The sequence below is a fragment of the Podarcis muralis genome, chromosome 10, assembly GCF_964188315.1.
Source record: "Podarcis muralis chromosome 10, rPodMur119.hap1.1, whole genome shotgun sequence".
NCBI classification, from domain to species: Eukaryota; Metazoa; Chordata; class Lepidosauria; order Squamata; family Lacertidae; genus Podarcis; species Podarcis muralis.
The window spans coordinates 76,442,030-76,467,395 of NC_135664.1; the positions used below are offsets into that span (position 1 = coordinate 76,442,030).

Here is a 25,366-nt window from a genome sequence, read left to right on the forward strand (position 1 = left end):
GCATTTCCATTTCCTGTTGTATTTGCCACAGTTTTCCATCTTGATTTTGGGAGGGAAAGGCTCTTCCATTAACGCTTCTCCCATTCTGTTTCCAAGAAAAGCTCCAGAGGCTTGACAGCTTTCCTCACTAAATTCACTCCAAATTTTACACAGTCCTTTCTTTCTCAACTTTATCTCTGCTGGCTCAGGGTGTCTTTTCATATAGCCATCCATGGAACACCTGTGTGAAGGACTTCTAAAAAAATAAGAAACCCGGGAGCTGTAGTTTGCTAAGGTTGCTGGGAACTGGAAGTCCTGCAAGGGATAGACTACAGTTCCCATGATTCTTGGGATATAACAAAGCTATAACAAAGGCGGCATTTTTTCATCTCCGCCAAGCTAAGCAGTTGGCTCCTTACCTCTCTCGCCCTGACCTAGCCACTGTCATCCACGCGACGGTCACCTCCAGACTGCATTATTGTAACTCACTCTACATGGGGCTGCCCTTGAGACTGACCCAGAAACTCCAGCGGGTGCAGAATGCCGCGGCGAGACTCCTTATGGGGTCCTCGCTGCGAGATCACATTCACCCGGTGCTATACCAGCTGCACTGGCTCCCGGTGGAGTACAGGGTCAGGTTTAAGGTGCTGGTTTTGACCTTTAAAGCCCTATACAGCCTAGGACCCTCGTTCCTACAGGACCTCCTCTCCTGGTATGTCCCACAGAGGACCTTACAGTATTCAAACAAAAACATCTTGGAGGTCCCAGGCCACAGGGAGATTAGGCTGGCCTCAACCAGAGCCAGGGCTTTTTCGGCCGTGGCCCCGATCTGGTGGAATGCTCTGTCCCAAGAGACTTGGGCCCTGCGGGACTTGACATCTTTCCGCAGGGCCTGCAAGATGGAGCTGTTCCACGTGCCTTTGGCCAAGGCACAGTCTGACCCCCTCCTTTGGTAATCCTCACAGAAATCTAGCCCAATGGTTGCCACTAATTTGATTTGAACTGATTTTATAATAAATTGATTTTAGAATGTTGTTACTTTACTGTTGTTAGCCGCTCTGAGCCCGGCTTCGACTGGGGAGGGCAGGATCTAAATAAATTATTATTATTATTATTATTAGGGATGTGCTTTAAAGAGATGATATTTGTTGTTGGTCCAGGAAGAGCAGGAGCCTGGAGCTCAGTGAGCAGGACTGAGAACGGGGTGTTTGCTCTGGCTTCCTGTGTGCTTAGGAGAGGCCCAGGGCCTCTGCAAACAGCACCCGGAGGGGGACTCTGTTGCTCCAGGCGAGGCATCCCACCTCCTGGCTGACCTCCCATCTCAGCTCCCTTGAAAAGGGCTGCATTGCAGGAGACTTTGTGCAAATATCAGAAGTATCCCAGGACCACTGATTCAGGGGGTCAGCCCTGTCCCCTTCTGCCAGGTCTGTTGGGGTGGATTTACTCAGTCCGCAGAGGGGCTGATTCTCCAGTTGTCCTTGCCCACCTGCAATAGCTCCCCCCCCATGCTCCCCCCTCCCATGTTTCAGGCCAAATGGGAATCCTTTCTTCCTGTCTGAATTCCTTCCCAATAATCCTTCCCTTTGAGCCCTTAAAGGGTCTCTTCAAATGCAAATCTTCAAAACAAGCCATCAGTATGGAAGAAGCAAAGATGACCAGTGTCGAAGCGATGATTCTTCAACATCAACTTTGCTGGACTGGTCATGTTGTGCGGATGCCTTATTATCGTCTTCCAAAGAAACTACTCTCTTCCGAACTTAAAAATGGAAAGCGTAATGCTGGTGGTCAACAAAAGAGGTTCAAAGACTCTCTCAAGGCAAATCTAAAAATATATATGTATAAACACTGACTGGCCTGCGAGCGCTCCAGTTGGAGAGCAGCCTTCAACAAAGGTGTCATGGGCTTTGAAGACACTCGAACTCATGACGCAAGGGAGAAACGTGCTAAGAGGAAGGCACACTTGGCAAATCCACACTGGGATCAACTCCCACCCGGAAACCATTGTCCCCACTGTGGAAGGACATGTGGATCCAGAACTGGCCCCCATAGTCACTTACGGACTCACTGTTAAGATAGGGTTACCAGACGTTCCCAGTTCCCAGGGACAATCTGGCCCCAGGAAACGTGGCAGCAGCAGCCTCAGCAGCCTGGAGCCAGCCTGGTAGCGCAGTTGGCACTGGCTGGCTCCAGGAGCTGCTCGCTGCCATGGTGCCCGCCATTTTTCCTCACCAAAAGTGCCCATATGATGTGTCTTGTGTGCAACACATCATATGGGGACGTCTGGCAAGGAAAAATGGTGGCCGCCACGGCAGTGAGCAGCTCTTGAACGCAGCCAGAGCCAACTGTGCTACCAGGCTGGCTCTGGACTGCTGACTGCCACTGCTACCACCGCCGCTGCCGAAGGGGACCTGGGGACGTCCGGGGGTACAGATCTCCTGCCCCCTTCCCCTTTTGTTTTGACTGATCATAGGAGGCGCAGGAGGTGCAGCCAGCCGCCCGTTGCCCAGTTTTTTAAAAAAACTGCACATTTATGTTTCACAGGGGTGCGAAAGAAGGGCTTTGCACCTTGCCTGGCAGAGAGACCGCATGCCTTGCGCCCTTCCTGGGCAACGGGCGCCCGCCCACGACTCCCGAGTCTCTCCCGATCTGTCAAAACAAGGGGGGAAAGGGGCAAATCATTGGGGAAAGCTTGGGATATGCATGTGTGCTTGGGCGCAGGGTCTTTTGCCTCTCCATCCCCACTACTGACTCCCTGTTTCTACTCAGCTTCAAAAAAAATAAAAATAAAATAAAGTGTCCCCAGATTCATCATAACCATAGGTTAAGAGCATGTTCATGGAAGACCATCTTCCTCGGCTACAAGGGATCACAGAAGGAGAAGGAGAAGAGGAAGAAGAAGAAGAGGAAGAAGAAGAAGAAGAAGAAGAAGAAGAAGAAGAAGAAGAAGAAGAAGAAGAAGAAGAAGAAGAGGAAGAAGAAGAAGAAGAAGAAGAAGAAGAAGAAGAAGAAGAAGAAGAAGAAGAAGAAGAAGAAGAAGAAGAAGAAGAAGAAGAAGAAGAAGAAGAAGAAGAAGAAGAAGAAGAAGAAGAAGAAGAAGAAGAAGAAGAAGAGGCTGCCAGCTGCCTCTGTGCCCTTGGAAAGAGAGGCATGAAAAGCAAGGAGGGGCAATATTTTTCAGAGATGCGCAGGGAGGGAGTCCCAGAGAGCACAATCTTCCTCTGGGGCTTGGGCAGCAGTTTTACACCTTCGGCACTTACCTGATTCTGTCTTATACATCTTAACAAGTCTACTTGGAGTTAAATACCATCTATGAATCATTTTCAGGTAGTTCTCCTCCAAAGAATAACATGCTGTAAATTTCAAGTCACTTTTCCAGAGTTTTCCCCAGAGGTTAAAATCTGCATTGTGTCCTATATCTGTTGCCCGGTGTGTCACTGAGGCTTTCACAAGCTCGGCTTTTGCTTCCCAACCTAATAACAGATTGTACATTGTAGACAAAAGTTTGTATTTGTTTTGCAGAAGCTCTTTTTCAAATTGTAAGCTTTGGTCCAAAAAACCATTTTTCCTATCTATTTTAAACATTTCATGTAACTGGTGAGATTGTAACAAATCCATAACATGGCTCCTTACATTTTCCATTGATTTCAGTTTGGGTCCCCCCCCCCCCCCGATAAAATGCAGCAATTCCTTGTAAGTCGCCCACAGTCTATCCATATTAACTCTCTTAATAGTAATGGCCTCGATAGGAGATAGCCATAAAGGTCTTTTCCTTTCCAGCAGATCTTTATATTTCTCCCAAACTTTATACAGATTCTTCCTAATAATATGGATCATAAAACCTTTTATAAACTTTTGGCTTCCCATACCAAAGACATTCATGCCAGCCGAATTTAAAATCATTACCTTCTAAGTCCAGGATGTCTGCATTATCCAATATAATCCACTCTTTTAACTAACACAAACAGGCTGTCTCATAATACATTTGCAGGTGTGGCAGTTTCCTTCCATCCTTTGGGAGGGATCCAAGATGGGGCTTTCAGGGACTCACTCCCAGTGAAAAAACCAACCTCTCAGTCTGCCCCCTTTTCTCCTTCTCCCCCCATAGGTTCCGAATCCAGCAGCCTCTCCGCATCTCCGGGCAGCGAAGGGGCTTTTGTGGCTCTGCCAGGCTGCCCACCTGACCTCCTGAATGACTGCGGTTCACCGCTGCCCGACCCTGGCTCACCCCCGGCCTCCTCGCTGCTCTCGCCGGCCCTGCCCCTCTTCGTGCCGCTGCATGCCGACTGGGATGTGGCCCTGGCAGAGTGGGGCCTGGCCTGGGAGGCTCATGTCTATGGGGCAGGCTCCCTCTTTGCCCTCCTGGCCCTCCTGTCCCTGCTGGGCCTGCTAGCCCTCCCTTGCCGCTGCCCTGCCGGCTGCAAGACCCTGGCGCTGCTGCAGCTGCTGCTGCTGGGGGCTGGCGGCGGCCGAGCCGCCCTCCTCCTGGGCGACGCCTGCGGGCACCTCGAGCTGCTGCCCGCCTTTGCCCTCCGGCTGCTCCACGACCTGGCACTGCCCTGCCTGACCTCGGCCCTGGCTGCCACCCTGCTGCTGCTTTCGCGCCGCGCCCGCCTGGAGCACTCCTCGCCCTCCAGCCTGCGCCACCCCTGCCTGCTGGCCGCCCTGGTCCTGCTGCACTTCTCAGTGGCCACGGGGGCCGTTCTGGCCACCGACCTCCTCCACCAGCTGCCCTTCCTGCTCCTGGCTTCGCGGGGCGCCTTCGCCCTCCTGGCTGCCCTGCTCTCCGTCTCCTTCCTCATCTTCCACTGCAGGGCGCGAGCCGACGCCGCACAGATCTACGACCTCAAGAGCGCCACGCAGCCAGCCTGCCGCTGCCCCTTCGCCGACACCCGCCAGTGGAGGCAGGCTGCCCACACCGCCCTCCCGGCCGCCTTCTTTGGGCTGCTGAGCGCCAGCCTGCACACCTACGCCATCCTGCATGCCCTGGGCTACGGCCTGCGCCCCCAGCTCTTTGGGCCCTGGCCCTGGTGGGGGCTGCAGCTGGCCTGCCGCATCTGCGAGGCAGGCATGGGGCTGCCCTTGGCCTTCCTGGGGCTGTATGCCACCTTCTGCTCCTCTCCGGCCGGCGGGCCGCCCTGCTGCGCCCGCTGCTGCTGCCTCTCTGCGGACCCCGCTGCTGCCAAGGCCCAGCTCCTGCCCAACAACTTCCAGTGGGCATTGTCGCAGCACGAGAAGCTGGTGGTCTGCGACACCATCGCCCGCAGCGAGTCCGACTACCTCCCGCTCTATGCCCTGCCAGCCGGGGAGGCCGATGACACCAAAGCCGTCTCCGTGCTCAGCGTGGCTGTGGAGGCTGGCGACCCCACGGCCGATTTCCAGCCCCCCTCGCCCATCGACCTCCGGCGCAGCATCGACGAAGCTCTCTGCAGCGAGGGGCTCTTCCTCCAGGACGGGGGCTCTTCCTATGCCCCCTCCAGCACCCTGTCACTCAGCCTGGCCCGGGATCGGTCTGCAGAGAGCGAGCTCTACCGCACGGCCTCCTGCCTGGAGCTGGTGCCTGCCCGGTCCTGGGGGGCCAGCGGGGAGGGGGCCAGCGGAGCCACCACCGCCGCCTCCTCGTCCCCGGAGCCTTGGGGGGGTGGCGAGGGCGGCAGCAGCACCTGCTCCACCTGCCCCTACAGACACTCCACGGACGACACCTCTCTCGTGCTCAGCTCCAGCCCCGGGAAAAGCCCCCCGCGGGTCTCGCCGGCCTGCGGGAGCCCCCCGCCTCCGGGCCGCCAGAGCTGGCCCCAGGCTCCCGTCTCCCAAGAATCCCTGGTGTCGTCGTCTTCGGGGCCCCGGGGGCCACACGCAGCCCTCCTGCAGGAGGAGTTCATGGACGTGTGCCGCCAAATCGATGCCCTCAGCGTCAGCAGTGACACCATAGACTTGTAGGCGTGCCTGGGTGGAGGGAGGGGAGGCTGACCTTTGACCCCCCCAAAAAGGCACGTGCAATTCTCAGCGGGAGCTGCAGTGGGGCAGGTGCCTTGCCACTCTCCCCCCCCCAGTCGCCGACTTTGCATGGGTCAGGAATCGTGGTCCGGCTGAGCATGGGGGGGCTGCTCTTGTCTGCTCTGCTCCCCCCAACCCCAAGGGAAAGGAAAGACAAACGGACATCCCTGCTGGGGCACAGCCATATGCAATGCCCCCCCCCCGCTCCCCCCAACCTGTGTCCTCCTCTGGTCTGCTGAGGCCTCAGTGTTAGAGAAGAGCCTGCCCCACATTCCCCCCTCTCCGGACTTGCTTTCCCATCCCCTAAGGGTGGGGGCTGCCCTCCAGCAAGAGTTTGTTCCCTTTAGTAGCGATGAAAGAGGATGTCTTGCCTTGTTCCGTGGTGTTGTCGACTAAGAAGCAAAGGAAGCAGGTGAGGAACCCCCCCCTCCTCACCAGGGCTAGGGGAGGGAGCAGCGAAAGCGAGAAAGAGAGTTTTAACCTTTATTTATCAATAAAAGAGTTTTATGGAGACACGTGTCTGGGTTTCCTCTTTGGGAAGCGCAATGGAGATTCACCTGCGAGTTCTGCGTTGCAAAGGGTTGGGATGGATGACCCTGTGGACCCCATACAGGACTGTGGTTCTCTGCCGCCTGGTCCCCCACTGCCACCCCTCTGAAAGCAAACAGAGAGAGCTGCCTTCTGCTGAGCCAGACCTTTGGAGGCCTAGCTTGGTTCTTCCCGCACTGACGGGCAGAGGCTGCCCAGGGTTTTGCTCCAGCCCTGCTTGGAGCCAGAGTCGTACCTAGGCTCCCTTGCCCCCTTGGGAAGGAGCTGTGTCAGCACCTCCAGAGGCAGGAGAGACCATGGACCAGAAACCCAAAAAAATTTGCTTTCCGTCCCCTTTGTTATGACTGCCCACACACTTCCACTGCGCTTTTCTGCTTGTGTGGTGTCACCTCGGCAAAACCACTTCTGACTGCTTGTAGCAGAGTTTTCCCCAGAGGCAGAGGACAAGAACAGGAGTCATACTCAAATTCACAGTCAAGAGCTTCTTCATTGCTTGACTGGCTGCACAAGCATTTCTGTACCTATTATATACAAGCTATTTACATTCCTTCTCTATTTCTCCAGCACGGTATACTCTCAGTCCAGCAATTAACAATCCTGACACAGCAAAACTCACAGTATCAGCAGTCTTACTTCCAACCTTGTTGTCAGCGTGTGTGCTGACAGTGTGTGTGTGTGTGTGTGTGTGTGTGTGTGTGTGTGTGTGTGTGTGTGCTTTCCTTGTGGGGAAATTGCAGCCTGCAACTTCCTTTATTTGCACCTCCAGCTGACAACCAATCAAATCTCGAGTGCCACTCCTACACACTAAAGAAAACTCTTGGAACCCTCTTGAAAGCTTCCAGGAAGTTTTATCTGTTTCTCAAAGAATGTTTTCACCACATTTGTCACTTCAGCCATGGACATCAAAATGGGCTCTGCTCCTTCTTCTCTTCTTCTTCCTCCTCCTCTGGTCCCTCGGTCTGCCAGCCGATTTCTGTTCTGTCTCCCTTCCTTTTCCCTCCTCTTGCAAGTCCCTCCCCTCCCAACAACCTCTCCCTTTTTCTTCCTATTATTATTATTATTATTATTATTATTATTATTATTATTAATTTGTACCCCAGCCACTCAGGGTAGCTTCCAACAAAGACTAAAAATACTTTAAAATGTCACACATTAAAAACTTCCCTAAACAGGGCTGCCTTCAGATGTCTTCTAAATGTCAGATAGTTGTTTATTTCCTTGACATCTGATGGGAGGGGGTTCCACAGGGCAGGTGCCACCACAGAGAAGGCCCTGTGCCTGGTTCCCTATAGCCTCACTTCTAGTAGGGAGGGAACTGCCAGAAGACCCTTGGAGCTGGACCTCAGTGGCCAGGGTGGACGATGGGGTGGAGACGCTCCTTCAGGGATACAGGACCGAGGCCATTTAGGGCCCCACTGGGGAGGGGGCCCTGCAGAGCTGTTGTGACGGCCCACACCAGTGACTAGATTCTTCCACAGAGGTGCCCAGAGGAGCCTGCACACCTCTCGCAACCGCCCAGGACAGCAGAGGAGCCGTCCAAGGAGCGCACAGATAGATGGACAGGCTCCTAGCCTCACCCCACCCCAAAAAATGCCACAGAGGAAAATAGGATGTGCATCTTTCAAGGAAAGATGGGCGGGCTATAAATAATTTATTATTATTATTATTATTATTATTATTATTATTATTATTATTATTAGCAGGGGACAGCCTGGTCGACCCTTAGTTATGCCTCTGCCAGGAGCCAACGGGAATTGAACCCACGACTTTTAGCACAGAACACAGCCTCTCTGACGCCGTCTCTCTGCCACCGCTGCCTCCCTTGTGTGGAACTCGGAAGCATTGCAGAGGGAGGATCTAGATGACCCCTGGGGTCCCTTCCAAGGCTGCTGCTCTCTGATTCTAAGGAAAGTCGTCCTCTCTGAGCTGTGGCTCCCCAGCCTGCCTGCCCCTTCCTGCAGTTCAGCTGTGCCAAACCCTTTCTGGGGGTCCCTGCCCTTCTCCCTGCAAACAGACCCCCCTTCGCTCCCCCTTGCCTGCCTCTCCTCCCTCCAGGGCACACACGGCTCCAGACAGTATGACTGACACCCATCGATCTCTCGCTGCAGACCCAGCTTTTTTCTTTCTCCCTTTTCGCAACATAATTTTTTATTACATCCTTCCAAGCCTTTTCACAGTTGTCTTCATCCCAAATACAGTGGTACCTCGCAAGACAAATGCCTCGCAAGACAAAAAACTCGCAAGATGAAAGGGTTTTTTTCTTTTTTGAGCTGCTTCGCAAGACGAATTTCCCTATGGGCTTGCTTCGCAAGACGGAAACGTATTGCAAGTTTGTTTCCTTTTTCTTAACACCGTTAATAAAGTTGCGACTTGACTTCGAGGAGCAACTCATAGAACGCGGTGTGGTAGCCTTTTTTGAGGTTTTTAAAGACTTTGGTGATTTTTGAAGCTTTCCAAAACTTTCCCGACACCGTGCTTTGCAAGACGAAAAAAATCGCAAGACGACAAAACTTGCGGAACGAATTAATTTCGTCTTGCGAGGCACCACTGTAACGACATTGCTTCATAAATTGACCTCCGCAGTGTATTCTACCCAAACTCTTTCTACTGCACTTTATCTTTATCCAGTTCAAAAGGTGTCTCCATTTACTGTTATCTTAACATTTTTCATCCCCTGCCTTCATCATGAATCCTGTTCATGAAATTTCATTTGACTAGAGTGTTTTTTTCAAGCAGTCCACAAAAGGCCTTCTTCTATCAAAAGCGGTACATTCTGATCTCTCCATTTCGCTGCCAGCCACGCCATTTCTGCACAGTCCAGGGCACACACACGGCTCCAGCTGGTGTGACTGGCGCCCATCGATCTCTCGCTGCACACCCGGCTTTTCCACTCTGGGTCAGTCAGGTGCAAGGAAGGCCTATTTTCTCCAGGCTGCAGAGAACTGGGTTGCTCTGCCTGCCTGCATCGAATGGCGAGTGAAATTGGGGCCAAGCCATGTGGCCTCACCCTGACACTGTGCCCGGACGGTCAGATAAGCTCAGTGCAGTGCAGAGCTCCTGCTGAAGAAGGGAGGGAGCATGTGCAGAGGGCCTTTTGCAGGAAGAACAGAAGCTGCCTTTGTTGTTGTTTAGTCGTTTAGTTGTGTCCGCTTCTTCGTGACCCCCTGGACCAGAGCATGCCAGGCACTCCTGTCTCCCACTGCCTCCCGCAGTTTGGTCAAACTCATGCTGGTAGCTTCGAGAACACTGTCCCACCATCTCGTCCTCTGTCTTCCCCTTCTCCTTGTGCCCTTCATCTTTCCCAACATCAGGGTCTTTTCCAGGGAGTCTTCTCTTCTCATGAGGTGGCCAAAGTCTTGGAGCCTCAGCTTCAGGATCTGTCCTTCCAGTGAGCACTCAGGGATGGTTTCCTTCAAAATGGAGAGGTTGGATCTTCTTGCAGTCCATGGGACTCTCAAGAAGAAGAATTTGGACTTGATATCCCACCTTTCACTCCCTTTAAGGAGTCTCCAAGCGGCTAACATTCTCCTTTCCCTTCCTCCCCCACAACAAACACTCTGTGAGGTGAGTGGGGCTGAGAGACTTCAGAGAAGTGTGACTAGCCCAAGGTCACCCAGCAGCTGCATGTGGAGGAGCGGGGCCGCGAACCTGGTTCCCCAGATTACGAGACTACCGCTCTTAACCACTACACCACACTGGCTCTCCTCCAGCACCAGAATTCAAAAGCATCAATTCTTCAGCAATCAGCCTTCTTTATGGTCCAGCTCTCACTTCCATACATCACCACTCGGAAAACCATAGCTTGAACTATAGGGACCTTTGTTGGCAAGGTGATGTCTCTGCTTTTCAAGATGCTGTCTAGGTTTGTCATTGCTTTTCTCCCAAGAAGCAGGCATCTTTTAATTTTGTGACTGCTCATACTTGCTCAAATCACCTAGTTCAAGACTGCCTGCACTGACTGGCAGCAGCTCGCTTGGGTTTAACGAAGGGGAAACTCCTGGCCGTGCCTGGAGGTGCTGGAAATTGAACCCAGAATCTTCTGCATGCAATGCTCTACCCACTGAGTGATGGACTCCCTGGCCTGCCAGTCAGAGCCGTCTTTCCCATAGGGCTTACTGGCGCTTTGCACCAGGGCGCCTGCCTCTCAGGGGCGCCCCAGCCAGTGGGGAAGCTGCGCGGCTTTGCCGGCTGCCTCCCCTTTCCCTGCATGCCCGCCAGCTGTGCCCCGTCAACCATATGTGGATGATACGGATGATACCCAGCTCTACCTCTCTTTCAAATCAGAACCAGTGAAGGCGGTGCAGGACTTGCCCTCCCCGGAGCCTTTGGGCTGCCACAGAAGCTCTCCTTCCATACCACACTCACTGCTTGGTGCAAATGTTTTGGTTTTGGAGACAGAGAGGACCATAAATCCCAGCTCCAAAGGCAGAGATGGCTTAAGAGAGGATTAGACACATTTCTGAAGGATTACAGCTATTGAAGGCTCCTTCTTCTTCTTTGGCGATCAATTGTAGCCGAGTAAGATTGTCTTCCATAAACACGGTTTGAACAATGAGTCGATAAGTGACTGTGGAGGCCAATTCTGGACCCACACGTCCTTCCACAGTGGGGACGTTGGTTTCCAAGCGGGACTTGACCCCGGTGTGGATTTGCCAAACGTGCCTTCCTCTTAGCATGAAACAAAATAAAAACATTCCTTCCAGTAGCACCTTAGAGACCAACTAAGTTTGTTACTGGTATGAGCTTTTGTGTGCATGCACACTTCTTCAGATACTGTGGTACCTCAGGTTACAGATGCTTCAGGTTACAAATGCTTCAGGTTACAGACTCTGCTAACCCAGAAATAGTACCTCGGGTTAAGACCTTTGCTTCAGGGTGAGAACAGAAATCGTCTTCCGGTGGCACGGCGGCAGCGGGAGGCCCCATTAGCTAAAGTGGTACCTCAGGTTAAGAACAGTTTCAGGTTAAGAATAGACCTCCAGAATGAATTAAGTTCTTAACCTGCGGTACCACTGTACTATGAAAGCTCATACCAATAACAAACTTAGTTGGTCTCTAAGGTGCTACTGGAAGGATTTTTTTTATTTTGACTATGGCAGACTAACACAGCTCCCTACCCTGTAACTTCCTCTTAGCACGTTTCTCCCTTTCATCCTGAGTTCAAACGTCTTCAAAGCCCAGGACACCTTTGGTCAAGGCTGTTCTCCAATTGGAGCACTTGCAGGCTAGTTCTTCCCAGTTGTCAGTGTTCATGCTACATTTTAAAAAATTTGCCTTGAGAGTGTCTTTAAACCTCTTTTGTTGACCACCAGCATTACACTTTCCATTTTTAAGTTTGGAATAGAGTAGTTGCTTTGGAAGATGATAATCAGGTGTCCACACAACATGGCCATGACCACAACATGAAGGCTCCAAGGCAGGATGATGAAGAAGAAGAGTTTGGATTTGATATCCCGCTTTATCGCTACCCGAAGGAGTCTCAAAGCGGCTAACATTCTGCTTTCCCACCCACCCAAACTACATTGCTAATACATGGTTACATCATGAAAGGGGAGGTCTGGTGGCAGTAATCTGAGCATCCTGGACCCTGCCCCATGGTTCCGCTTGCCCACCACCAAACACCCATCAAGTGTCACAAAAGAGATACTTACATTTCCTTGTTTCCTAGCCAAGTTGATCACACCCTTTTGTCTCCATCTGGGTTTGTTATTTCTGGCATGGCTACCTGTCTGGCACTCAGGTATCAGGATGCCAGGGATTATCACTCAGGCAGAGGGGCTGCTGAGGAGCTGAGCTCACATGTCTGCCCAGGATTTCTGAAGTTTCCCCTGTGAGCCAGTACACAGAGACATTTATCCCTGAATTCTTACATTTGGTATTGTGCAGCAAAGGCCCTTTGAATAGATAGGAAGAAACTTTGACCAAGTGTTTTGTGAGGACAAGTCACAAAAGTGATTGTGCTGGTTTTGGTAGTGGTCTGCATGTGCAGGATATCTGCTGGAGGGGCAACCCCCCCCCCCACCTATATCAATTCCTGCAACCACTGGTGGCCTCCCTGCCTCCTCCAGCTCCTCGCTCTTTAGGAAGATTCACATGAGGGGCGAAGGGGAAAAGATCTGCACCGGGATTTGCTGCCCCTGTGGATCCTGCCGCCTGAGGCGCTCACCTTGCTTCATGGGTGGGCCGCCCTAGGGCAGTGTTTGTTTTTGTCTGTTTGTTTATTAAATTTGCATACAGCCCTTCACCCGTACATCTCAGGGCGGTTCATTGCATAACATTACAAAATATTTGAAAACAAAAACAAAATACATAGTAAAAAGTAAGAACAAAAGGAGCATTCCTGACCGAATTCCTGACCTAAGCTGGCTCAGCGGCTGTCTGCCCCCTAGCAGCTCCCGCGCCAAGCAAAAGGGGAAGAGGCGGCGGCCGCTGCACCGGTTGAATTTCGGTCTGTGGCCGATCCCCGGGGAGGTGGGTAGGGGGCCGGCCCGCGGCGAGGCGGAAGCTGCCCAGCCTGCCGCCCGAGCCTATTTCGGAGGCGCACGGAGCCCAGCCGGACCGAGGCGGGGAGGCGGCCGCTCGGCGGGGCGAGGCTAGCGGAGCTCCGGGCCGGAGGCGGCGGCGAGTCCGAGGCGGCCGGGGAAGGCGAGGGGTCGGCGGCGGAATCCCTGCGCGGCGCTCCGCTTCTCCTCTCCGCGCATTGCGCCCCCTCTCCAAAGACGCGCGGCCCGTCCGAAGATTCCCTCCTTCCCCGGGGGCAGGGGGGTGTTTTCTCTCTTACGAGTCTCCCTCCCCGTTGGCTCGGGACCCACTGCTCCTTGCAAGGCACTCTGCACGCGCTCAGGGGCGCTCTGGAGCCGGGCGAAGGAAGGTGCGCGCCGAGGAGACGCGGCTGAGCCGGGCACCTCGCTCAACCCTCCCCAGGCAGGACCCGCGGGACAGCCGCACCCCCGGGAGGCATGCGGATGTGAAGTGGTAAGAATTGTCGAGTTGGACGGGACCCCAGGGGTCATCCAGTCCAACCCGCTGCGATCGCCGCTCGGGCATCCCTGGCAGAGAAGCCCCGCAAGCTCTGCTCCCAGTTCCCCTCCCGGGAGCCAGAGAACAGATGCGCTCGGGCGGTTGCACCGCCATCCACGGCAGGGGCGGAGGGGCTCGTATTTGGGGCGGGGATGGGGCAGGAGCCCGGCCAGCGCTGCAGGGCCACGCGGAAAGTGGGTCACCGATGCTCGGGTGGCTCCGCGGGGGTGGCCGGCCGCTCTCCGCCAGGGCGCGCCTTGCGTAAAAGCAGGAGAGCCCGGCTCCTTCCACCCAGGGAACAAGCCCGGGGCTGCTTCTATATGGGGGGAAGACGACCCCACCCTCCTCTCCCCAGTACCCCCAGATGACGTCACTGACCCATAGCCGTCTCTTGGGTGCACCCAGTTTCCCTAGAGCTGCTTGGACGGGGGAGCTTAAGGGAGATTTTTTTTGGGGGGGGGGGGAACGCGGTGTAGAGGCTCCTGGAGGAATGTTTGAGCGGCCCAGAGGGAGGGAAAGGAAGGCCTATCCGTCTGGAGAGGGGCACGGTGGGGGCAGGGGGCTGGCTCCGTGTCACGTGCAACAGCCTGCCCCCTCCCGCTCCCCCACTGTTTTTGCAGAGAGGAAGCTCAGAGCTCAAGCCCGCCCCCCCGCTCCCGCGGAGCCCTACCAGCGGATCTCAGGTGTGTGTTGGGGTGGAGGAGGTGGGGCTGGCTGTGCTTACCTGGCGGTGCAAATTGGTTGTACTTAATTGGGGGCCGGGGGGGGTGCTGGCCTGGCATGCGCGATCTGGGGACCATAGAACTGCAGCTGGAAGGGAACCCCAAGAGTCATCTAGTCCAACCCTACGCAGTGCAGGAAGCACAGCTAAAGGATCCTGGACAGGTGGCCACCTGAGCTCTGCTTAAAAACCTCCAGGGAGAGCCCACCACCTTCAGAGGGAGAGACTGCTCCACTGGCGAGCAGCTCTCGCCATCAGGAGATTCTTGAGGCAGAATCTCCATTCTTGTAATTTGAAGAACTGAAGGACCGTCTCAGAGCAAAGCATCCACAGGAACTATCCTACTTAAAAATAGCAGAGGTCACCTTTGGGACCTGAGCTGGGCTTATGCGTTACTGATACGATGCGTGTAGACATTGGAGAGAGGAGGAGAAGAACGGCTCTGTTCCTCCAGAATCAATAAACAGGGGAATGATAGCTTCAGGAGCTTCAATTAGGGGAGAGAAAATACGAGTTATCTGAAGGCCTTTGTAGCACACATTCCACCAGCAAATCCACAGCAAACCCCCTTCTTAGAATGACAGGCGGCAGTCAAACCTGCAAGGCACTTGATCTGAAAGCTTCAGTCCTCGCAGAATGCTGCAGCGCGATTGCTGACAAGAGCAAGGCCTTGTCAGCGCAGAATAATGGACTTGTAGAGTTGGAAGGATTCTGGTGCTGGAGGAGACTCTTGAGAGTCCCATGGACTGCAAGAAGATCAAACCTCTCCATTCTGAGGGAAATCAGCCCTGAGTGCTCGCTGGAAGGACAGATCCTGAAGCTGAGGCTCCAAGACTTTGGCCACCTCATGAGAAGAGAAGACTCCCTGGAAAAGACCCTGATGCTGGGAAAGATGGAGGGCGCAAGGAGAAGGGGACAACGGAAGACGAGATGGTTGGACAGTGCTCTCGAAGCTACCAGCATGAGTTTGACCAAACTGCGGGAGGCAGTGGAAGACAGGAGGGCCTGGCGTGCTCTGGTCCAGGGGTCATGAAGAGGCGGACACGACTGAGCACTCAACAACAACAACAGAGTTGGAAGGGACCAGGCTTCCTCAACCTTGGCCCTCCAGATGTTTTGAGACTACAGTTCCCATCATCCCTGACCACTGGTCCTGCTAGCTAGGGATCATGGGAGTTGTAGGCCAAAAACATCTGGAGGGCCGAGGCTGAGAAAGCCTGATCTAGGCCAACCCTGCCCTGCAGAGCAGGAATCTTTTGCCCAACGTGGGGATTGAACTCACGAGAGTCAGAGTCTCAAGCGCTACTGACTGAGCACAGGCGCTCAGAGATCTGCAGCAGTTGCCAATTTGTCTCCGGGCCAAGTTCAAGCTGTTAGTACAGAAAGCCCTCAACACCTTGCCCCAGCTGTGCCCACTTGGCTGCTCCGATTGGAGGAATTTGCACTACTGCAGGGGCCAACTGAGACCCGTTCCTTTGGAACTCCCTGCCTATTGATATCAAGCAGGATCACTGCACAGTGGTACCTCGGTTTAAGAACAGTCCTGTTTAAGAACGATTCAGTTTACAAACTCTGCAAAACTGGAAATAGTGTCCTAGTTTGAGAACTTTACCTTGGTCTAAGAACAGAAATCGAACAGTGGAAGGGCACCAGTGGCGGGAGGCTTCATTAGGGAAAGCATGCCTTGGTTGAAGAACGGTTTTGGTTTAAGAATGGATTTCCGGAATGGATTAAGTTCATAAACCAAGGTACCACTGTATTTTTTTTGGCACCTGCTAAAAACATTCCTGTTTCGGCCAGCCTGACCCAGAAACTTAAAAGGCGATACAAATTTTAAGCTGTGCAAGTAGTTTAACCATGTGCTTTTCTCCTCGTTATCTTTTTGCATCCTGCCTTGAGGTTCTTACGCAATCCAGTGATGTATAAATCTCATGAAAGGGAAAGAAACGGAATGCGTGAAAGGGTGCCAACTGATGCCAGGCCTGGGTGATCCTGGGCTCATCTGTGGCCAGTAGCCCCCCCTGCCCATTCTCGCTTCCTTTTCCCCCTGAGCGGGGCTTTGGCTCGGACGGGCGTCAGCTCCTGGCACCTCCAGGTCTGGCCTGACTCTGGAGAGGCAGGGGGGCACAGTGCCAGGGGGTCTCCATAGCGACTGGGAGATTCCTCTGTGACCCAGACTCCGCGTGCCTTGATCCAGTCTGCATTGCTCTTGCCAGCTCGGGGAGCGGCTGCTGCTGCTGCTTGGTCTACAAAGTGCTCTGTTGTGATGGATTGCCCTTGTGACAACCGTGTGAGGTAGGCGGGGGGGGGCAGGGGTGGTCACCAACTTGGATGGCTTTTAAAGAGGATCAGACAAATTCACAGAGAAGGAAGAGAAGGGGGCTATGGAGGGCTACCAGCCACAACGGCTTCCCGCTTGGAGGCAGCAATCGCAGGAGAGGAGAGGGGTCTTGTGTTCCGATCCTGATAGCTGGTTTCGCACAGGTCAGCCATTGTGAGAACAGGATTCTGGGCTAGATCTGGTCTGATCTGGAAGGCTGCTCTGCCCTCCTCTTGGGGATTTCTGGCTCGTTGGACTCTCTGGACTCTCCCCTTTGGTGTATAGAGCGGCCGCCCCTCAGATCTGCCCTTCCTCATTCTTGCCGTGGACTTTGCGCCCAGAGAGATAAACGTGTCCCACAGGTGCTTAACCCAATTTGAAACTGGCTGCTTCTTAGTATGTCAATCAGATTGTCATGACATACTTTGTGTGTCATGACTCAGAATGTTCTTCCTGATGTTTATAGAAGCCCTATGAGGCCTAGGACCCTCGTACCTACGGGACCGCCTCTCCTGGTATGTCCCACGGAGGACCTTATGGTCTTCAAATCTTGGAGATCCCAGGCCACAGGGAGGTTAGAGTGGCCTCAACCAGAGCCAGGGTTTTTTCGGTCCTGGCCCCAACCTGGTGGAACGCTCTGTCACAAGAGACCAGGGCCCTGCGGGACTTGACATCTTTCCGAAGGGCTTTCAAGACAGAGCTGTTCTGCCAGGCCTTTGGCCAAGGCACAGCCTGACCCCCTCCTTCGGTAATGCTCACAGAACTGCAGCCCAATGGTTGCCATTAATTTGTTTCTGAATTGATTTTAGAATGAATTGATTTTAGAATGCTGTGTTACTTTTATTGTTGTTAGCCGCTCTGAGCCCGGCTTCGGCTGGGGAGGGCAGGATACAAATTATTATTATTATTATTATTATTATTATTATTATTATTATTATCATCATCATCATCATTATATTCTGAGCGGAACAGGCTCCCTGAGAAGGTGGCAGACTCTCCTTCCTCGAAGGTTTTTCAGCAGAGGCCAGATCTACCCAGCGCTTATTCAGTTGAGATCCCTGCATCGCAGGGGGCAGACTAGATGGCCCCTGGGGTTCCCTTCGACTCTACAATTCTATGAGTGCCTTGCCTGGATGATCCATGTATTTCTTCTTTTTTTTCCAGTTCACGCTGCCTTATTTTTTTGGAGAAATGTGCAAGGACGACCGGACATACGAAGTGATCTTCGCCGGAATGCGCCTCCACCCAAAACCGGCGGCGAGATCCTTTTCTAGGGAGCGATAAAGAGGGCAGCCCTTCAAGGAGGAGTGAGCAATTAGAGCTTGCGAATGCCGGTAGGGGAGGAAAAGCGCAACATTTCTATTTAGGGCTGCATGCTTCAATCAATCGGTTAATTAGTCTAATTAATCAACCGAACTTTGGTTGCAGATTAAAGCTCCCTGCCCCCTCTTCTGTGTGTGCACGGGGGGTGAGCAGAATTTGGGGTGCCCCGTGATGCAGAGGAGGGGGGGGAGAAAGATGCATGTGGTCCCCGATGGATGGGGGGACTCATGGGGCACGGGGAGACAGAGGGGGGGCGTATTCTCTCCCTCTCTGCTCCTGTTGGCTCCCTGCCACCTTCTGCTTTCTGGAGAGATTTAGAGCATTAAGGTCAGGCAGGGGGCAGGGAGGGGGGTTAGTCCCGGTCCCTGTTCCCATGGAAACACAGTGGATCAGGTGGGGGGGTGGCGGAGTGTCCTGTCCCCCCAGGAAGTTCCCCTAGGGGGCCTCTCTTCCCCATCCCTCCCTCCGCAATTGCGCACTTCCTGCAGTTCCAGAGAACCAGCCGGGTGATCTTTGAGCTGAGCCCCTTTCCAATCCTCTTCTGGCCTCTGGAGTTTCCTTTGCTAGATCTCTTGCTTCTTCTAGGAATGGATTGTTGCCTTTCGGAATTGTGTTCCTCATAAAACAGCCTGAAGCATCTCTCTCTCTCTCTCTCTCTCTCTCTCTCTCTCTCTCTCTCTCTCTCTCTCTCTCATCTGTCTGTCTGTCTGTCTGTCTAGCTATCTATCATCTATCACTATCATCTATCTATCAGCTATGTATCTATCGATCAATCTATCTATCTATCTATATATCTCGCTATCATCTATCTATCTATCTGTCACTATCAGATAGATAGCTTTTAATGATAAGCTTTTAATGTCTGGGGAAGCCCAGCCAGATGGGCGGGGTATAAATAAATTATTATTATTATTATTATTATTATTATTATTATTAATCATCTATCTGTCTGCTTGTCTATCTAGCTATCATCTATCACTATCATCTATCTATCTATAATCTATTAGAGTGCTCTGATGGTGTTTCCTGCTTGGCAGGGGGTTGGACTCAATGGCCCTTGTGGTCTATTCCAACTCTATGATTCTATGATTCTATTCTATCACTATCATCTGTCTGTCTGTCTGTCTGTCTGTCTATCTATCTATCTATCTATCTATCTATCTATCTATCTATCTCTATCATCTATCTATATCTATCACTACCATCTATCTCTCACTATCATTTATCACTATCATCTATCTATCTATCTATCTATCTATCTATCTATCATCTATCTGCTTGTCTGTCTATCTATCTATCTATCTATCTATCTATCTATCTATCTATCTATCATCTATCAATCTCTCTATCATCTATCTATATCTATCTATCTATCTATCTATCTATCTATCTATCTATCTATCTATCTATCTATCTATCTATCATCTATCTATCTATCTATCTATATCATCTATCTATCTATCTCTATATCTCTATCATCTATCTATCTATATCTATCGCTATCATCTACCTATCTATCTTTCACTATCATTTATCACTATCATCTATCTTTCACTTTCATCTATCTCTGTCATCTATCTATCATCTATCGATCACTATCACTATCACTATCTATCTATCTGGTCAGATACAGACAGGGTCATATATTATTGCATTGCATTTATATCCATGATTCCACAACCTCCTCATTTAATCTCCACAACCTCCCTGTGTGGCAGGCCAGGCTGAGAGGCAGGGACTGGCTTCGTGCCTGAGTGGGCATTTGAACCCTGGTCTCTCCCAGGTCCTAGACTGGCACTTGGAGACATCGGATGAAGCTTAAGGTTGAAAGATGCAGGACAGATCAAATGAAGGACCTGGTTAAACCGTGGAACTCCCTGCCACAGTAGGCAGTGATGGCCCCCAACTTGGATGGCTTTAAAGAGGTTTAGACCAGTTCATGGAGGAGGAGAGGACCATGGATGACTTTGAGCCAGGATCCGTGCTCTGCCTCCACCATCAGAGGCAGCAGGAGACCCCTGGAGGGAGAGGTATCTTGAGTTCGACTCCTGATGGCAGGTTTCCCACAGGCAACCATTCAGCGCCTATGAGAAGGGGAAGCTGGACTAGGTGGGCCATGGGCCTGATCCAGTACAGGCTCTCCTTAGGCTCTTCTATTCTTACAGATAATTACAATAAAAACATGGGGGCCGGCCCAAGATGTTGTCCCCAGTGGCGGACGACGATGGTATAATCCTTGTCCAAAAATCTTCTCAGGTGCCCCTTGGACATTTCCCTTTTTAAAATAAAAAATAAAAATCTTTTTTATTTAGTTTTTTACACTACACATTTAAATTCAAACATTAGCCATTATCATCAGCATTTAGGATTCCCTGGTTTCCATTTTCAATCTTTTTCAACTGCCTCACATATTTTCTCTATTTTTCTTAAATAATCCATTTTTACCTTCGCTTTTAGTACATTTCAAGCATCATTCAAATCCTGCCAAAGTTGCTCTCTTCCTGGTTTCTTATTTTCCTGGTCATTTTCGCCATTTTGGCGTAGTCCATCATGTTCTTGTTTCTGGTCGGGACTTTATCTTCTTTCCATCTCTGGGCCAGTAGTATCAGCGCTGCTGTCGTCGCGTACATAAATGATTGTTTCTGCTCCTTTGCTGTGTCTACACTTAAAATTCCTAGTAAAAAAAGCCTCTGGCCCTTTGACATTTTCCTCTTTTTTTGTATATAATTTTTATTAGTTTTTCAACATATCATTTTCAACAATAATTAAACATACTTTTGCATCTTATTCAAATTTTTGACTTCCATCAATCCTGTCTGAAAATTTTCCAATCTAATCTCTCAGTATGCATTTCTTATCTTCCCTGTTACATTTCAAACTCATAACCAATCTCTCTCTCTTTTTCTACTTTGTAACACTTCGTATATTTCTCCTTACAAAACTTCTTGTAGTCCTACTAGCGTAATTTGTTGATTACAGTTGCTCTTCAAATAATTCATATACTTCTCACAATCTTCTGTGAATCTCTGGTCCCGCAGGTTTCGAATCCTTCCTGTCATTTTGTCCAATTCTGCACAGTCCATTAATTTCGTCTGCCATTCTTCTTTCGTCGGAATTTCTTCTCGTTTCCGTTTCTGGGCTAACAATACTCTTGCCGCAGTTGTTGCACATAAAAACAATTTAACATATTGCCTATTAATGTCCTGAACTATAATACCAAGTAAAAATGCTTCTGGTTTTTTTAAAAATGTGTATTTCAACATCTTTTTCATCTCATTATATATCATTTCCCATAAGTTCTTTACTTTTTTTACATTCCCACCACATATGATAAAATGTTCCTTCTGGTCCTTTGACACTTTCCAGGGCTGCCTGGCCTCCTGGGTGAAGTGCGGGCGGCAGACCTTGCAGGAGCGGCACCTGCGATGCCTCCCATGGAAACCGAGGCCCCTCCTGGCATCAGACCCGAAGGCGCCTTGGCAGAGGGCAGTCCAGAAGCGAGCCATGCCTCCCAGCTGCCTGGCACGGCCGTGACGCCCATCTCGCGCACCGTCTGCCTATACCGGCCTGCGGGCACCTTTACCGACTCGCAGCCCCTCGTCCTGCTGCTGCCCTGGTTTGGCGCCCGGCCCGGTGCCCTGGCCAAGTACCTCTCCCTCTACCTGGGCCGCGGCTGGGCTGTGCTGGTGGCCGAGAGCAGCCTGGGACACTTCCTGTGGCCGCGGTGGGGCCTGGCGTACGCGGAAAAGCTCCTGGGGCTCCTGGGGGAGGGCAAGGCCCTGGGCACCCAGCCCCTCCTCATCCACGCCTTCTCCATCGGAGGGTACACCTTTGCCCAGATGATGGTGCACCTCGCCAGACACCCCGAGCGGCACACCGGCATCGGAGAGCGCATCTGCGGCTGCGTCTACGACAGCCTGGTGGCAGGCAGCCTGGAGAATATGGCTCAGGGTGAGCAGTGGGCCTCCTGGGGTGGGGAGGAAGGGGCTGGCGGGACGGGTTTGCTCGCCACGGGCCGTGCCCAAAGCGGCTCACAGCCGGCATTCGAAACATCAAAGCGCAGAATTCAGAATACAGTGGTACCTTGGTCCTCAAACTTAATCTGTTCTGGAAGTCGTTCTCCACCCCCATCATTCAGCCCGGACACTGAGGTAAAGATCCGAGGGCCTTCTGGCGGTTCCCTCCCTGCAAGAAGTGAGGTTACAGGGAACCAGGCAGAGGGCCTTCTCGGTGGTGGCGCCTTCCCTTCAGATGACAAGGCAATAAACAACTATTTCACTTTTAAAAGACACCTGAAGGCGGCCCTGTTTAGGGAAGTTTTTAATGTCTGACGCTGTATTGTTTTTGATATTTGGTTGGAAGCTGCCCGACAAGGGATGCGGGTGGCGCTGTGGGTTAAACCACAGAGCCTAGGACTCGCCAATCAGAAGGTCGGCAGTTCGAATCCCCGCAACGGGGTGAGCTCCCGTTGCTCGGTCCCTGCTCCTGACAACCTAGCAGTTTGAAAGCATGTAGATAAATAGGTACCATTCCGGCGGGAAGGTAAAGGCCGTTTCCGTGTGCTGCTCTGGTTCGCCAGAAGTGGCTTAGTCCTGCTGGCCACATGACCCGGAAGCTGTACGCCGGCTCCCTCGGCCAATAAAGTGAGATGAGCGCTACAACCCCAGTCAGCCACAACTGGACCTAATGGTCAGGGGTTCCTTTACCTTTACCTGGAAGCCACCCAGAGTGGCCAGGGAGACCCAGTCAGATGGGCGGGGTATTATTATTCCTTCCCGCATCTCTATCTCTACCCCCCCAAAAAAACCTGGGGTGCTTGAGCTGCCTTCTTTCTCTCCTCTCTCCGCCCCCCAGGCGTGGCCAGGATGACCAGCTCCTCTGCGGCCATCCGGCCTCTCCTCCGCGGAGGCGCCCTGCTGTACTTCCGCCTCTTCCGCCCGTGCACCGTGGCACACTACGAGGCTGCCCTGGGTGCCTTCCACCACCCTCCCCTCCGCTGCCCTGTGCTGGTCTTCTTCTGCCACAACGACCCGCTGAGCGACGCCCACACCATGCAGCAGCTGCTGGGCGCCTGGCGGGCGCTGGGCCTTCGCGTGCAGGTGCAGGAGTGGGCAGTCTCTCGCCACGCGCAACACCTGCGCCTCTACCCCCAGGAGTACGCCCGGGCGCTGGGCGCTTTCCTGCAGCAGCTGGGCCTCCTGCCCGCCTCCGGACTCCAGGCGAAACTTTAGCGTGTGAGAAGGAACCAGAAATGGACGCTCGGCAGAGGAGGAAGACATCGCCGCTGCCATCCCTGCGGCGGGCATGGAGGCGAAAGGCCCGTTTGCCAGAGCCGCTCCAGGAGGCTGCAACCGGATGAGTGGCTGGACTTGGGGGTCCTAATGGAGCAACTCTCCCCACCCAAAAAACCCACATACTTTTGAGCACTGCAGCTTATTGCAATGGAAGTGCCCAGGAAATAGGTGCCATGGATGGGTGGCATGGAGCTGAATTGGCACCAGCAGAAGGAGGGCAGGCAGCAAGGCTGTTCCCCCCACCCTGCTAAGGTTGTGGGGTCTTTCTAAACACGTCAGCAGCGGAAGCTGGGAAGCCAGGATTGCAATGGGGGGAAGTGGGCAACGCAAAGTCTCCCCCTCCCCAAAAAATAATATGCCCTGCATCTTGAGTCATTGAGAGGGGCAAGCAGAGGGCACACCGCACACACAGGTTAAACCGAGGGACCCCCCACCCCGATGGCTTCTGGAAAAGGGGCTTGGACTGATCCATGGAGAAGGATCTGCGGAACTTGCCGCTGCAGGAAGCCAGGACGGCTGCCAACCTGGATGGCTTCTGAACGCTGGAAATTATGGGAAGGGGGCGTTGCTCTTGTTGCTCGGATCCGATGGTGGGCTCCACCCCCCCCAGGCTGACCACTGTGTGGACAGGAGGCAGGGCTACTCAGAGGCCCCTTGGGCCGGATCCAGCAAGGTTTTCCTTGCGTTCCTCACGCCAGACCATTAAACAATGCTCCGTAGCTTTATTATTCTTTAATAATACACAGTGACACAAGAGGAGACCTTGAGCATGCGCAAGAGTTACAGCCTTGAGGCGAGGGGGGGAGGGAGGGGGGCAACTCTGAAGGAGCCCCCAAGACCCAGCGGGGCTCTGGCCAGCAGCAGCTGCCCCCCACCCACCCCCAGCGGCCAAGAGGAGGGCAAGGGTCTGCTGCCCCCGTCGCTTGGCAGGGACGAGACCCAAACGGGGTAGGATGCGGCCCCATCGGCTTTAAGGGGGAGGCTGTGACCCCCAAACCAACTGCCTCAGTGCCCCCCCAGGTGCAGCTGCACAAACCTCCCGAGGGTCCTGAGATGAGATGGGGTGCAGAGTCCCCTGGGGACGTTTCCCTGACTCTCCCCATTTCTGCCCCCCCCCCAATTAACATCAGTGGGGAAAGCGGGTGCTCCAGCAAGCCTGGCTGGGGAGGGGGCTGAAGGGGGGCAGCCCCTCAGCCCCAACAGCCTCTGGGAATTTGGGGAGCCCCATTTGGGGTGTGGTGTAGGGGGGGCACCTGGTCCCAGGATTCTGGCTCCCACAGCAGGGGGCCCAGCCACTAGCCCCCTCCTCCCCTCAACTGTGCCCCGGGGAGGGGAGCGGGCATGGAGGGGGTGTCATGCCCCCCCGACTTCCAGCAGAGATCCGTGAGGCTGCCAGCAGGTCCTGCCGTGGTGGGGAGAGTCAGTCACCCCCCCCTCCAGCGCTGGGGCAGAAAGAAAGAGATGGACAGAACGAGACAGAGAGAGAGGAGGAGGGTGGCACACGGCTCTGGCGCCAGCCAGGTGGTTCGTAGTGCAAGTCTTTGCCTGTCAGCGCGGCCCGAGAGGCCGGAGGGTGGGGGGCGGCCAGGTGAGCCCGCCCCTTCAGGTGCGCCGGCAGCGGGCGACGGGGGCCGGGACGGTGGGGGCCGCTCGCTGGGCGCCGCTGCTCCGGAATCCGTCCTCAGTACAGCCGCTTCTCGTAACTGCGGAGGGAGGGGAAAGGAGGAATCAGAAAGGAGGAATCGTAGCGTCGGACGGGGTCCTGCGGTCATCTAGCCCAACCCGCTGCGAGGCAGGCCCCGTTCTCTCTAACGCCCTCTGCAGGGCAGGTGGCTGCGTTCGGGCATCCAGATTCTGCACGACCCCAAACCAGGGGTCGCTTGGAGAGCGTGGCCCCACATCCCACACCAGGGTTGCTTTCCCTGCCAGGCCTCTCAAGGTGGGGCAGGGGAGAAGGACCCCTGAGAGGGAGCATGGAGACCGGCAGAGTCTGCTTGTTCTCCTGAAGACCCCGCCCTTCCCCAAAAGCCCCTCCACCCCACTGGAAGTGGACGCCCCCCCCCCAAGCGCCCTAACACCAAACGGAGGACCACTCATAGACTCTGGGGAGGCAGCAAGGCATGAAAGGTGCGTGAGAGGAGGAGGGAGGAGGAAGCCAGGCAATGC

General features: G+C 53.3%; 3 protein-coding genes across 9 annotated transcripts in view; 2 read left to right on the top strand and 1 right to left on the bottom strand.

The window, feature by feature from the left end:
- The window catches only part of PRRT4 (proline rich transmembrane protein 4), a 32,824-nt gene extending 26,338 nt beyond the window's left edge, over positions 1-6,486 (top strand). The window contains exon 4 of the mRNA XM_028746426.2: positions 4,085-6,486. Within this exon, the coding sequence (XP_028602259.2) occupies positions 4,085-5,916 (1,832 nt within the window). The 3' untranslated portion in view covers positions 5,917-6,486. The remainder of the gene's footprint in view (positions 1-4,084) is intronic.
- A 6,481-nt stretch (positions 6,487-12,967) lies between these two features.
- LOC114605316 (transmembrane protein 53-A-like) lies at positions 12,968-23,919 on the top strand. Of its 3 annotated transcripts, none has more exons than XM_028746434.2 (4): positions 12,968-13,497; positions 17,748-17,917; positions 21,273-21,857; positions 22,761-23,919. In XM_028746434.2, the coding sequence occupies exons 3-4, from the start codon at positions 21,332-21,334 to the stop codon at positions 23,135-23,137; spliced, it is 903 nt and encodes a 300-aa protein (XP_028602267.2). In that variant the 5' UTR covers positions 12,968-13,497; positions 17,748-17,917; positions 21,273-21,331; the 3' UTR covers positions 23,138-23,919. The 3 variants fall into 3 exon arrangements, with proteins under 3 accessions (XP_028602267.2, XP_077791685.1, XP_077791686.1); XM_077935559.1 differs by lacking the exon at positions 12,968-13,497 and adding an exon at positions 14,040-14,225; XM_077935560.1 differs by lacking the exon at positions 12,968-13,497 and adding an exon at positions 15,792-16,558.
- Positions 23,918-25,366, bottom strand: part of LOC114605320 (inosine-5'-monophosphate dehydrogenase 1) — a 63,909-nt gene continuing 62,460 nt past the window's right edge. For all 5 annotated transcript variants that reach the window (XM_077935527.1, XM_077935525.1, XM_077935526.1 and 2 more), the window contains exon 15: positions 23,918-24,903. In XM_077935527.1, the coding sequence (XP_077791653.1) occupies positions 24,882-24,903 (22 nt within the window). In that variant the 3' untranslated portion in view covers positions 23,918-24,881. The remainder of the gene's footprint in view (positions 24,904-25,366) is intronic.